The 14,509-nt window shown below is 39.7% G+C and overlaps 1 protein-coding gene across 3 annotated transcripts in view; it reads right to left on the minus strand.

The window, feature by feature from the left end:
• Positions 1 to 14,509, minus strand: part of mast4 (microtubule associated serine/threonine kinase family member 4) — a 104,571-nt gene that overhangs the window by 14,162 nt on the left and 75,900 nt on the right. For 2 of the 3 annotated variants that reach the window (XM_030064933.1, XM_030064934.1), the window contains 13 exons: positions 12,249 to 12,318; positions 11,217 to 11,295; positions 9,031 to 9,185; positions 8,836 to 8,911; positions 8,536 to 8,745; positions 8,164 to 8,265; positions 6,772 to 6,904; positions 4,634 to 4,695; positions 4,408 to 4,499; positions 3,995 to 4,203; positions 3,751 to 3,889; positions 1,651 to 1,783; positions 1,392 to 1,557 (listed from right to left, as the gene is read on the minus strand). In XM_030064933.1, the coding sequence (XP_029920793.1) occupies positions 1,392 to 1,557; positions 1,651 to 1,783; positions 3,751 to 3,889; positions 3,995 to 4,203; positions 4,408 to 4,499; positions 4,634 to 4,695; positions 6,772 to 6,904; positions 8,164 to 8,265; positions 8,536 to 8,745; positions 8,836 to 8,911; positions 9,031 to 9,185; positions 11,217 to 11,295; positions 12,249 to 12,318 (1,626 nt within the window). Of the gene's footprint in view, positions 1 to 1,391; positions 1,558 to 1,650; positions 1,784 to 3,750; positions 3,890 to 3,994; positions 4,204 to 4,407; positions 4,500 to 4,633; positions 4,696 to 6,771; positions 6,905 to 8,163; positions 8,266 to 8,535; positions 8,746 to 8,835; positions 8,912 to 9,030; positions 9,186 to 11,216; positions 11,296 to 11,885; positions 11,907 to 12,248; positions 12,319 to 14,509 lie in introns of all 3 variants that reach the window. The other variant, XM_030064932.1, reaches the window with a different exon arrangement.

Here is a 14,509-nt window from a genome sequence, read left to right on the forward strand (position 1 = left end):
AGCATCCTGAGTCCCACATAATACATTTTCTCAGAGCCACAAAGGTGACAGCATGAAAGGTCTTACATTGAGGATTAAGAGTCTCTATATGCCATCATCATGGGAATAAAAGACAAGGCAGCAACATCATCATAATACTATACTTGACATGTGGGCTTATGTCAAGCTGAATCAATTTACTGCCATCTGTTTTGCTATAGGCCTTCAGAGAAATCTCAATTTTCAATAAATTGAGATATAAACCTCCCCATCTGATTCCAAGAGGTCACTGTGCACATTTTCAATCATTTTTGAATGATGTTCAGAGATTTCTCCTGATGTACTCATCAGAATGTAAACGAGCCTAGACTCAATTTCTGACAGTAAAAACTGCAAACTAACTTTAAAATTAGATGAACTACCAAGTTATTAGAAATTAATAGAATTTATTTTACTTGTTTGCAGTAACTTTTCATCTTTAGTCTGTATTTTTACTTTATCCATCTTGTAGCTAACTTTGAATAATGCAATTTGATAGTAATACAGTGGAAAGAAAAAAGAAAGTAAGTTAGGCGATGGGAATTGTAGACAATATATGTATAGAGAAAAATCTGTCCCTAAGTATTGTGATTGTGATGTGCACTGTAATTAAAATGCAACATGAAATTATGGAGAAAAATGCAGCAGTTACTGCTGAAACTACCAAAGAATGCTTTTGTCAGCATTAAAGTACAGAAAAATGTGTAATGAAGAAATGTGGTACTGGATTGAGGAGCACATCGATCAATGGGATTCAATCCAGGTTTTACATGGATCAGTTTATCTATTTATGTGTAGACAGACAGACAAACAGAGATAGATGGAGAGAGAGAGAGAGAGAGAGAGAGAGAGAGAGAGAGAGAGAGAGAGAGAGAGAGAGAGAGAGAGAGAGAGAGAGAGAGAGAGAGAGAGAGAGATAGATAGACAGATAGATAGATAGATAGATAGATAGATAGATAGATAGATAGATAGATAGATAACAATGCGTTAAACAACAGTCTTGATGGGCCTGAATGGGAGGAATATCACAGAAGCTGACCAGCATTTAATTTATTATTATTTATTAACTGTTAACCTTTTAAAGTAAGGATGTCACAATTCCCCTGGTAATTACAAGGTATTATTTACTCATATATTGATATTTCACAAATCCTCTTTTTTTCTTTGTTTGACCTTATTTTATTCTTCTACTATATTTTATACTTCTACTAATTTATATAGTGTATATAAGATGATATGTTATATGATATGATATGATATGTTGTTCCTTTTTTTATTTCTTGGTTGACTGTACTGAAAACTTTAATAAAATACAAATGAAAACAAAACAAAACAAAACATTTCAAGTGAAAGTGAAGTGAATTGAAACTGACCACTGATGACTTGTCCGAACAGTTCCTCTGGTGTGTCTCCAAAGAACGGGACGCAGCCCACCAGGAACTCATAAAGGATGATGCCCATGGCCCACCAGTCTACTGGCTTCCCATAGCCCTGCCTCAGTATCACCTCCGGGGCAATATACTCCGGGGTTCCACATACCTAAACAGGCAGAACACAATACATTGGAAACACTGTAAGATTATGGAAAAGGTACATCAACATTGTCCATCTCCATAGTTACACAAGACTTACCTGCTTATCAGAGAACTCCCGGGCATCCTTCTCTATATGTCCCTCATATATGTTGGTGGTCATATTCATCAGCCCCACCTTGGACAGCCCAAAATCTGTCAGTTTGATGTGCCCCATTGAGGTGACCAACAAACTGTGAGGAAGACAGAATGAGATGGAAAGAAAGGAAGGAAAAAAAAAAATAAATACATACATATTCTTTCTCTCTCTGCATATGCAGCCTGGAAGAAATGCTGGAGGTGAGCCAGGCCAGAATCAATTATGATCAATTCCTGCATCAGCTGTTGACCTGGTAGGATCAGCTATATGTTGCAGGAGGGGGATGTGCAGGAACCGCTGCATCTCATGGAAAAATAAACATTGTTTATCTTGTGGGTGACTGCTGTGATATCATTTTGAACCCTGGGCATTTACACATCCAACAGATGTATATGTGTTGGATTATATGTGTATGTGTGCGTGTGTGTGTGTGTGTGTGTGTGTGTGTGTGTGTGTGTGTGGGTGTGTGGGTGTGTGTATAGATATCTATAGATATAAACATATTTAGTTGCACTAGATATGTTAGAAAGCATTTATTTTTCATTTTAATTTTATGCTATTGTTTATATGAATGTATATTTAAATTAACTTATGATGTGTCTATTATGTTATTTTTATTATGTAAAGACTAAAGAAAGGTTTCTCTCAGCATGTGTCAGCATGAGAACTGAAAAGAATATATATATACAGTACAGGCCAAAAGTTTGGACACACCTCATTCAATGCGTTTTCTTTATTTTCATGACTATTTACATTGTAGATTCTAACTGAAGGAATCAAAACTATGAATGAACACATGTGGAGTTATGTACTTAACAAAAAAAGGTGAAATAACTGTAACATAAACAATAACATGTTTTATATTCTAGTTTCTTCAAAATAGCCACCCTTTGCTCTGATTACTGCTTTGCACACTCTTGGCATTCTCTCCATGAGCTTCAAGAGGTAGTCACCTGAAATGGTTTTCACTTCACAGGTGTGCCTTATCAGGGTTAATTAGTGGAATTTCTTGCTTTATTAATGGAGTTGGGACCATCAGTTGTGTTGTGCAGAAGTCAGGTTACTACACAGCCGACAGCCCTATTGGACAACTGTTAAAATTCATATTATGGCAAGAACCAATCAGCTAACTAAAGAAAAACGAGTGGCCGTCATTACTTTAAGAAATGAAGGTCAGTCAGTCTGGAAAATTGCAAAAACTTTAAATGTGTCCCCAAGTAGAGTCGCAAAAACCATCAAGCGCTACAAGCGCTACAATGCAAGACAGACAAACAGACAGACAGACAGACAGATAGACAGACAGACAGACAGACAGATAGACATTTTCCCCCTAGTCAGCCTAAGTCAATATATAGTAGGCTAATAATTTCCGTTACACATGTTGTCATAGTTTCACATGTTGTCACAGTGTAAACACCACCCACATCTCATGCTTGCCATTTCTTAAAAGCAAGAGGAAATAAGACATTTACATTTAATACTACAAAGGGTTTTGAATGCAAGGAAGATTTGAGTGTACAAAATTCTTCATGGAATGCCCGACAGGCTCTTTCATGCATGGACTGTCAATCAATGCCTTTACTTTTTTCTCTGAGCGATCTGTGTCACACTAGTCAGCTGAATTTCCTGTCTGTGATCTTTGTTCTTTCTTCTGCAGCGAGCCCAATCTGCTGTCTCCTTGTCGATATATGTGTGTAGCCCGTCTATGATTCTGAAGGCAAGAGAATAATCCTATCTGTGAAATAGTTTCACTAGATTTTTGATGGAGCTCACTGTGTCACTGGATGGCCACTGAACCATTGAAAGATGAGTGGAGGGGCTGAAAGACATCAATTTTGGTAGCAGGACACTCCCTGTTTTGAGGCAAATGGGAGTATTTTGTGTGGAGAAAACTGTCAAAATTATTATTCTTACTACGAATGCAAGTATTAAAGGTCATTGCAAGTATTTAGGTGTGAAATAATGGCATTCACAGTATAAATGACAAGTACTTTTTTAAATCTTGTCACCAAGTAGTGGGTACTTGGTCATGTGATTGTTAAAAAAGTGTAGAGCACTCACTTGTCTGGTTTGAGATCCCTGTGGACAATGCCATAGTTGTGGAGGTACTCCAGGGCTAGGACTGTCTCTGCAAAATACATCCTGGCCATATCGACGGGCAGCGGACCCATGTTTTTCAAAAGGGTGGCACAGTCTCCCCCTGGAGAAGATTAGTGGAATAATGTTACAAATGTGTTGAAACTACGCAGTCATTCAAGGTATTGCTGCTTTGGCTATCGAACTGTACTCTAAAAACCCAACTCACCTTCCACGTATTCCATGACCATGCACAGATGCCGTCGTGTCTCAAAGGAGCAGTACATGGAGACCACAAACGGATTCTCAGCAAAGGTGAGGATGTCTCTCTCCACAAAGGCCTGCTGGATCTGGTTTCTCAAAATAAGGTTCTGCTTATTGATCTTCTTCATGGCAAATCGCTGCTTGGTCTCTTTGTGCCGCACCAGATACACAGCGCTGCAGGATGAAGAGTTCACCAGTTAGCCAAGGAAAGGACAAAACTTCCAAAGCAAACTCCCAAAAATGAAAACAGGAAAAGAAGATTCCCAGTTTATCAATGGTTCATTCTAACTGAAATTTTGAATTGGTTCCAAAGTTGGAGATAGCAGCACAACACACATCGGAGGTGAGATTATGCAGTGTGAAATAAATTGGCCTTACCCATAGGCACCATTGCTGATGAGTTTTGTCATTTCAAAATCCATTTCACATGGTTTACGCCGGGATCGCAAGGCGGCGCTCAAACTCTGACACTGAGGGCAGGAACAAAGACAAATACTAGCACAGACATATCACATATAATCTGCATTTCACTGACAGATCTGAGTTAACCACAAAGGAGATCAATGCAATGTACAATGCAATTAATCAATTTCTGAATACTCACAGAGTCGTCTGTTTCAGGAGTTTCTGCAATCCCACTGTCACAGCTGGTGAGCTGAGCAATTTCTACAGTGAAAGAGAAATCAGAAATGTGAAATGTATGAGAGAGACAACAGTTTTAAGATTAAATAAAGATATTATACATATTATTTAGCAACATCAGTTTCTTTTGAAGCCCTCTAAAACTGCAAATTGCATTACGGAATGTGGCTATTTAAAGATGTTTTCTTTAAAACCAAACTACTAAATTTTAAGTCTATTTAGGGACCACAAAGCAGAGATATACACACGTCATCTTCAGAATTAAAAAAAAAAAAAGAAAAAAAAAAAGACAGCAGTCAATAGAAAACTCTAACAATCGTTAGACTAACCTGTGCTTTATGGATACTTTCATAAGCCTAATTATGCAAACCAATACCAAGTCGCTAGGCCCAGCCATTTTTCACCTCTTTTCTCTCTTTGTTGTCAAATTCTGGCTCGGAATGGAGCTCTGCCCACTCATTCTCTGAAAACACACATTCTACAAATGTGTCCAAATTTCACATTAGTTGCGCGTGTGCCTCTGTCGCTGCCATCAGCACGGAAGTGACAGAAAAACTTCATTCAAAGCTGCTTGCCTTGTGGCTGAAAGTGTCCAACTTGAACAACATTTCAAATTGGAGGGACAAAATAATACAAAAAGATTCATGCAGTGTATTATGGAAATAACATGTAGATAACATGGAGTCAGCCGCATGGTTACCAAATATTTATAGGACATCTCATCCCCAAATCATTATGACTGGTAAGTGTCAAACTCATTTACAAAAAAGTGTCCCAAAACACTGGCTTGCACAACAGCGACAGGTCTGAAAGTGGATACTCTTTTTCAGAGCATGCAAACACAATTGCTTAGGTTTTTACATGCACTTTGTTAGCATGGAGTTAATAAGAAATCAACACAGCTGTCTAGCGTTTCGGCACTCTAGGCAAACCTTAAATATTGGATGTGCTGCCTCTTTTTTGAGTTTTTCTACTGACGTCTGTTTTTTGGCTTATCTCTGCACCTACAACAATCATGTTGTAGGAACAAACTTCTCCATTCAGAGTGAAAAACAGCAGACGTGTGACTTTCTTCACTTATTAGGGCTGGGATGCTGACTCTAACATACTCTGAATGGAGAGTAAATGGAGTGGAAATCAGATGTGGCAAAACTAACACATGTCTAACATCAATTTAGAAAACCACAACTCCAGAACAAGTTCTCATAATGAACCACCTTGCATCCTTCTCTTGTTTGTTTGTGTATGTGTGTGTGTGTGCATTTGTGTGTCACCCTGCCAAAGTCCATGTTTGTAATTTCACAAGGGGGTGTTTTGTCTTGTCCTCTGGGACACTATAAACCCATTTCCACTGCTACTTAACATCTGTCCTTCCTCATAGGTATGCTTCAGGCGCTCCAAGCATTGGGCAAAAGAAACATGAGAGAGACTCGGGGGAAATGAATTGAGAGATTGGCTGATGAGGAGGCTAGTGCACCAGCCTGTGTGAATCTGTCTCAGGTCTGTGGGGAGCCCATTCCTTTCTAATTAGTCATAATGAATGTTGGTTACTGAATCTGGAGAGATGGAGTGTCATTAGAAAAGCAGTCTGTTCAGTGCAGGGCATTAGTCAACAGTATCTTTGTTTTAGTCTCTCCATAGCTCAATTCTTTCATTCCTCTGCAGCCTCACCACAGTACTTACAGGACTTAATTTGGTCACATTTATCGTTTCAGTGACTTATAGTTGAAGATGCACAAACTGCGCACTCCCGTGGAATTCCATGAAACAAATTAAGACCACTGTCTGCTTATGATAAATGCATATGTAATAATAGATTTAATTGTTTTTGTTGTTTACAAAAGCCTAGAGAAGAATAATGGATAATAAATAACAAGCGATGCTGAAAAACAGTAATCGGGAACAGTGGCCGATTCTTCTCATCAGTTTTCAAGAAGGCGCTCGGAGCCAGTTAATACAGTGCAGTAAAAATGATGAGTCTTGAATATGTTGTTCTGATTATGTCATTACATCCAGCTTGATTAGATAATCAGGTGATGCACAGGTATCAAGATATCATCTGACTGATGCACTGATGATGGATATTAATCTTTGCTGTACCTTCCAGAGGATCTCGAGTGAGTCCGAGTTGGCTGATGATGTAGCGAGGGATGTCAGTTTTGATGCCCTGGCCCTCCTTAGCATGTCCCTCGGCAGCCTCTAATAAGTGGTAAAACTCCTCTGGGTCAAACTCCTGGAGACACAACACACTTGAGTGCATGCTGCAATGAACATTCAAGATGTACAAGCACTGTCTGAGCACGAGAGTGGATACTAATACTACCATTAATATTAATACTCTGTGGTGTTTCTAACAGCACTACGTGTCCAGACTCAGATTTATATAATGCAGCAATGAGATGTTGTTGATAACTATATTAAACAAGAGGGCACACAGTAGGGCGCAGACCTCCACCAAGGTCAGAGCTGGAAGTTAGAGCTCTGTTTGTGCTAAGCCCCGCCCCCTTATGCAATGATGTGGTCATTGGACACACTCTTTTGAGTCAATCAGTGCAGAAAATTGGTAAGGATCACCTAGACCTATGACCAAGCATCCCAATATGTTATTTGGATGCATATATTTTAGAAACTACAGCCATGCTCATGCCAAGCCCCACCCATTGCCACACCCACTTAAGGCTGATTGGCCCAAAAAGTTAATCATTTTCTCACTGGTCTACCACTAAGTTTCATGTAAAATATTTTGAGGTTTCACTTCCTTGGTGGAGGTAAAAAAAAAAAAAAAAAAAAGACTGTGATTCTTGGTACAACAATTATCGCACTGATGTTTTTTTTATTAAAGGGATAGTTCACCTAATGTGGAAAATGTGATATTATTTCAGTTATGACCCCCCAATCTGGAAGGTAGGACAGGCATGGTGCTATTTTCATCTCATCATTATTGAGTGCTGGATGCTCCATTAGCCTCCTACCATTGAGGTGTGCTTGCCCCCTGACTAAGATTCTTAAAAAACAAACAAACAAACAAACAAAAAAAAACACGTTAATCCACTCAAATGGTTAAAAAACAAAGTAATACGCAGCACATTTTTACATTATCAAAGGTAGGACTATTTTCTTGTGCAGTCTAAGCTCTCTGTGCTGGCCCTCAGTTACAGCAGTGCCTGGCAGGCACCCAAAAGGTATATGACAACTGCGATAGAGGGAGCAAAGTAAAAGAAGAAGCTAGCCACAACATTACTTGTCAGCTACATTTTAGTACTCCGGAGAAAGATGTAATTTGAGCAAAACTATCATCTGTGTGCACTTGGCAATCATATGTGCATTTTAGTTTCAGAAAGCGACACCGGAAAAGTGATGTTAAACCTTATTACAGTGGATGAAAGCGGTTATTTTTAGGAATCTTAGCCAGGGAGACACAAAATAATATCTTTTTTTTTTTTTTTCAAAATGAGCAAATGATCTCTTTAAAGGCATTTTGGAGAGACATACCAGACACTCCAGTAGTCGAGCTGGTCGGGCAATGACAATGAGGATCTTCTTCACCAGCTCTTTGATGAAGTTTACCTCCTCGCTCTCTGACCTTTCTGTGGACTGCACAGGAAACAAAGAAGACACAGGTCCTAAGATTTTCATATGTTTCATGTTCATGCAAAAACATGCTAAAATGGTCCCACTTCTCAAGTAATTTCTCTGTGGCAAAGTTGAGAGATATCAACGCAATTCCTCCTGTACCCTGAGAAGAATAGAGGCTTTCTTATTTCTGTCACCCACTCTCACTATATCTATCACAATCACTTTGTGTCGTTTCTTCATGGCAAAATAAATGCCCTCATAAAAACATCCCTGCGATCGAGCACCCACCTCCTGAAAGAGCCTCTCCAGCTTGTCAGTGAGCTCACAGAAGTAGCTGGAGGTGATGAGTCCTAGCCGACTCTTCTCCAGACAGTCCCTGGCCAGTTCAATTATCTGGTGGTGGGCAAAACCCAGCACACCATCTGCTAAAGGGAGGACACTCTCTGGAGAGTTGCTACGGATTATCTCCTGGATCCTCTCCTCCATCTGAGCCGTGGCCTGCAGTAAAACAGGGTGAAGCAAGTTAGGTAATACAAAAGGTAATTAGTGGCCAAGCATGGCTGCAGTTAAATTATTCTGAGCCCTTACCTTAGGAAATCGTTCCTTGTAGACATGGTTCATCATAATAATCTCATGGTCATAACATGATGGAGATCTTCCAGGACTAAAAGTAAATTAGCGGAGATCTTTAGCCAGATCATTAAAAAATCTGTAACAGTGCAGTAATGATGGTGTGCTGCACTGAGTAAAAATAATGTTCCTTTGTTGAAATACAGCAAATACCTGAGACTGCGTGAGCGGGGTCGCATGGCTGTGGTTCGACGGCAGTCATCCCCAGCGATGCTCTCGGTGCAGAAGTGCTTGGAGAGGAAGTGTAGTTCATCAGGTGTGGGCTGGAAGGGCAGCTGGTGCAGCTTCTCCTGTGATGAACAGGATGACTGGAAATGATATAAATATATATTGAACAAGAAAAGAAAAAAGGAGATGGCAATGTTTTTTATTTTGTTATTATCAGGGTAGGTGAAAGAAGACCGGAGCATGTATCTGTTTTTCAGCTGTTTACGTCGCAAGCAGCTGTTTAATTTAGAGCATCATGAATAACCTCTTTGGGTATTCATAGCAATAAGCAATGAAATTCGATCTATAATAAACTGATTTCACCATGCCTCCCAAATCACAAAAATGAGTATAACAGAATAATGTTTGCATAGCATTTACATGGCTGAATGTCTCTGTTTAAACGTGTGGGTCCTGTTGGGCATGTTGGGTGTGTGTGTGTGTGTGTGTGTGTGTGTGTGTGTCTATCTTTCCTCTCTCATAAACACTGATGCGATGTCTCTACCTGGCAGATGATGCAAGTGCTGCTGCTGCTGCGACGTTTTCACCGGCTCTAGTCCAACATGTGACGCAGTTTCCCTACCTGGCTGCCGACACGCACACTGCCCTTGTTTCTGTGGACATTTGTGGCAGCCATGGCCTTGTTTCTCTGTTGCATCATGTTCTTCTGGCCTCACCTGTTTCTTATCATCACTGTCAATGTTATTGTCCATTTGACCATTTGGCCTGACATCTATTACATGAGCCTTCCTGGTGGAGGATGCCTCTTTGACTTTGCCCACTCAGAGTTTCTCCCGTTTTCACCTAATAAGTTTTTCCTTGTATTGTCTGAAACAATAAAGTTGGTGGTGGCAGGTAGGTCCAACTAGGTAGAATATGTATGCCCTCAAGGTCCAGCTAGAACTTCGTTTGTACAGCATCGGCAATTGACAATTCTTTCCAGGAGTGGGGGGGTTGGGGGTGGCAGGTGGGTGGGTGGGTGGGGGGGGGGTTACAGAGGCAGGTTGGCTAAGTCAAGTGTGTGCACTCTCAACTGAATCAAGAATGCATAAACAACACTGGGTGATGTGTGTGTGTGTGTGTGTGTTGGGCCCGACGCCACGGGGACAGCGGAGGGGCTGAGTGAATCCGGGAGCAGAGTGTGAAGACTCAAGTAGGCCTCGTCAGTCGGCCCAAGCCTACTTACTACTGTGTCTTGTGCTTTGTTTTGCTTTCTTGTCAAGTTGTGCGTCACTGATGGGAGCCACACCTTTTATCCCGATCCAAAAGCAGACTCTGTTTTTTTTTTGTTTTTTTTTAATTTTGACAAACTTTTGTTTAAGCAGTGGGAAACATGATTAACAAAGAACATTTAAAGCAAATACATACAAAAAAACATATTTTTTCTCTTCCTTAACCATCTTTGTAATACCCATTACTGTCTGTGTGTTGGGGGATGGGGAGTACATGTTTTTGTGGTAGCATTTGCTTTTAATAAATTATGTGTAGCTGGTAGTATATATTGTCTGCTATATGTTACACTACTACAATTAAGGATTCTGTTCATTGATACCATTTGTGAGTGTGTGAGTAAGTCAAGTGAGACAGAAAGAGGAGATTTAGAGATTTAATAAAGACAGAGAAAATGGAGACGAAGGCGAGAGTGAGAATGGGGAGAGTGAGAGAGAGAGAGAGAGAGAGAGAGAGTGTGTGTGTGTGTGTGGTGTGTGTACACCTGGGTACCCAATAGTCAGGGCCATGTTTACTCCAAAACAAATTTGTTGCCCTTCATACGCACCTTGTTGTGTTATGAAACAGCCCGGGGAGACACTAACTGAAGCACCTGTTCACCAGAGCTTCCCAGATCAGCCTCAGAGAACTACAGTCACTACAGTGAACTGAGATCAGTCACGACAGTGAACAGAACCAGCCTCATTTACCTCCAAACACATATTTGGTCTCCATAGAGACTGAAACCAGAAGTCCATCACGTCTCACCAGGATCCGTTCAGCTTTAATTCCTCTATATTGCTTCTACTGAAATCCAGCTGATAACTTTCTTTATGTTTAGTTGTCAACTAGTGGCCTGACCCATCCTCGTTCTGTTAACAGGATGTCAGGTGTGTCAGTAGGTGTGAGTGGATGGTACTTACAGAGATGGTGGAGCTGGGCGTGTTGGTTCCATAGCCAGAGGAGGGAAGGGAGGCCAGCGACCAGCGACGACCATCAGTCCTGTCATACAACCACAGAGACAAACACGGAGCTGTCACATGCACCGCTTCAAGCTCCATTAGTGAATCCTTGAACCAATAATGGATAAAAACATCTGCCGTATCAATTAATTCAGTGTCAGTGTTAGTGAGTTAAACGTGTTGTTGAAGAAAGACTACTTATTATAAAATACTTTCAAATTATAACACTAATTATGTTCCATTTCCATGTTTTTACTCAAAATTTGTGAACATGTGGTTATAGATGACTGGTAACCTGTGTGCAGTATTGCTCAATGGTAAAGGTTATGGAATTTCATAATTTTTTTTTACACAAGGAAAACACATTTCTGGCTGCTCAGCCACTAGAGTATGTCATCAACTACCTACATACAGTGTAATGTAACATTTATTCTGTAAGCCAAGTTGATTAGGTGTACAGAATTTATGAGGGGTATTAAAGAAACTAAATTGGAGGCTAGAAAGATGTAAAATGAAATTCATGATGGAGTAAGATGGACTATGGAGGGGTGTTATGAGCTCTACAAGGTACTGGGTACAAACGTGGGGGTATGAAGGTTCATGGAGAAATGGGGGCCTAACATTAATTACCTGTCTGCTCTGTGGCAATGACTGTGGATCATAATAAAGATACACAATTAAATGATATAATGTTGATAGATGGCATAAAAATAAATGCATTATTCAGACTATTTTTGGATACAGTGACACAAGCTCTCAATCAAAAAAAGAAATATCTTGTTTATAATTTCTATCTACATTATTGGTTGATGTGGTAAAATGTTTACATGTCACAGCAGACTCAGTTGTTGATTTTTTGTTTTAAGAGTCTGACAAGTCTCCGTTTGGTCTTTTTTCCCAAATGGTACAATGAGAAAAATATCACATTGATTATTAGATAATGGGGGATATGTTTCAGCTGCCAACTACATTAAATATCCACTGTCCTATTACCTTCGTGCAAAAGAAAAATGGGCAGAGGCACTAGGAGAGAAATTTCGGGGACTGTCTTGTGGACTTGTTCCTGAAACACACACACAAACACACACAAAAACATAAAACAAGTTGAACACACAAAAACAACTTACGAATGCACTGTGGCATCCCATATTCTAGCCACAGAAATACTGTAGAAATTCACAGCCACAATATGGTTTCAGTTGTAAAATTGATAAAGACGAAGGTGCAAATATTACATGGAGAAGCAGCTTGTCCTTTTTACCCGTTATTTAAAAATTCTGAGATGAGACTGTTCATTTGTGAAACCTGACTAGCTCTTATGGAAGAATGGAGGGTGGGGAGCTTAGGTGAGGCTCAAGAATTGCCTGAAAAAGACAAAACAAAAAAAAAAAAACTGAGACTTCAGTGGCACATTTTCTTTTGTTTTTTTAAAGATTATTTTTTTGCCATTTCTGCTTTATCTGATGGTGACAGTAGAGAGAGAGAGAAAGAGGGGATGACGTGCAGAAAAGGACCTGGGCTCTGGGCTCAGATTCAAACCCAAGGCACTGCAGTCAGGACTCAGCCTTAACAAGTGGTACATGCTCTAAATACACCCATATCTCATTCTGAAAATAGGTTTATTTTTGACAGGCATACTCAGTCAATACTTAATTTTAAGATCCATGTTTTCTAACTGACAATATCGTGGTTTTCACAGCCAATTTTTCATTATGTAACATTTGTGGACAACTGAATCCCACCAAAACACATCTTTAACTGTTCCTTCTTGACAGTTGCCAAAATGAATGGCAAAACAAAAATGTGCCTTGACCAATCTCAGGAAAAGAAGAATTCTTGTTTTCAAATGCCACCTGTTTTTTCTCTACAGACAGCATGAAAAGAAGATCTGCCTGAGTAGCAAACATGTGACAGCTGATGGCAGCATACAGTGTAGTTTAATATTCTGCTCTCAGAGATCTGGAATGGCTGGACTTCTGAGAGACAGTGATTTGCTTTGCAAATGTGATAGCTGAAAGGCCCTGTAAAAGTCTGACAGGCGAAAACCTTATCAAAACTGCCATGGTGTTCCTATAAAAACTCCTGCGTCGGGAACAAAAGCATTTTATAGGGATTTTGCTAACAGGCCATATTACAGACTATAAATGTCCCCTATAATGCCACATGAAGTAAAAACACACAAGACAATATTGTTCACAGAGTATAATCTGACCAATAAAGCTACTAGCTGCAATAAACAGGTGACTGCATGACAAAGGATACATCAAATTGCCTGATTATCTATTCATTGTCGCTGTAAATTTGAGAGTCTTTAATCATGACACCACAACTGAACATGCAACATGTCCTCTGTTAGCGCTCTTCTCTCCTGAGAAACCTGTAGAATTTTAAGCAAAGTGATTACACTGTCAGGATTTTACAAGCAGTTGAAAAATACAAACTTGGTTTGAGGCTGATGTCAGTTATTTTTGTTTGTTTTCTTTTGTTTTGTTTTGAAAACTTAGAAAGGGAACACTCAAGTGATGAACACATTTCATGTCATTCTGACCGGCAGAATTTATTTTTAAAGATTTTCCAGTAATCCAACATGGTGGCCAAAAACTTAAGGCAGATATCTTGAGTCATGGAAACAGAAACATTCAGCATATCCTGATACATGCACCACACTTCACATCTCTGTGATAACAGCACAGCAAGGCTGAGCGTTAGACTATTGTGTCTATATAATAGACTATTGTTGTGCACCTTATGGACCCCTCTGCACCATTTTTGCTGCCGTGCTATACGTCAACCGGAAGTTAGAAGAAAACTTTTCATTCTAAGCTGTCTACTAATAATAATGACAGTAACTGCTAGTAGTCACATGAAAAACCTCTGAGGCCTAAATAGTATACTTCCACTGTTAGATCATCCCCTAAACAAGTAGCATACAGCTGTGTCACATGATGCTTGAACCACCTGGGATTTTATGCAACATAAGTCTCTGCTCACTCATGTATACCTTCCATACTGTATATCCTGTGTTCTTCCATCACAAATTTAATATTTAACATATAAATCACAATTATTCTGGCCTGGTAATCTAGCTGGACGGAAGATTCTGCATGTTAGTGAAGGCATAGCAACTTTTAAAGTTACAGTTCACATAATCACAATCAGCTGACACATGTAACATTTAACTTTTCCACTTTTAATGTTGAATTGATAAACGCCATTTGTGGCTTATGCAAATCGATTCTAAGATGCATCGCGAT

This window comes from Myripristis murdjan, chromosome 12 (assembly GCF_902150065.1).
Source record: "Myripristis murdjan chromosome 12, fMyrMur1.1, whole genome shotgun sequence".
NCBI classification, from domain to species: Eukaryota; Metazoa; Chordata; class Actinopteri; order Holocentriformes; family Holocentridae; genus Myripristis; species Myripristis murdjan.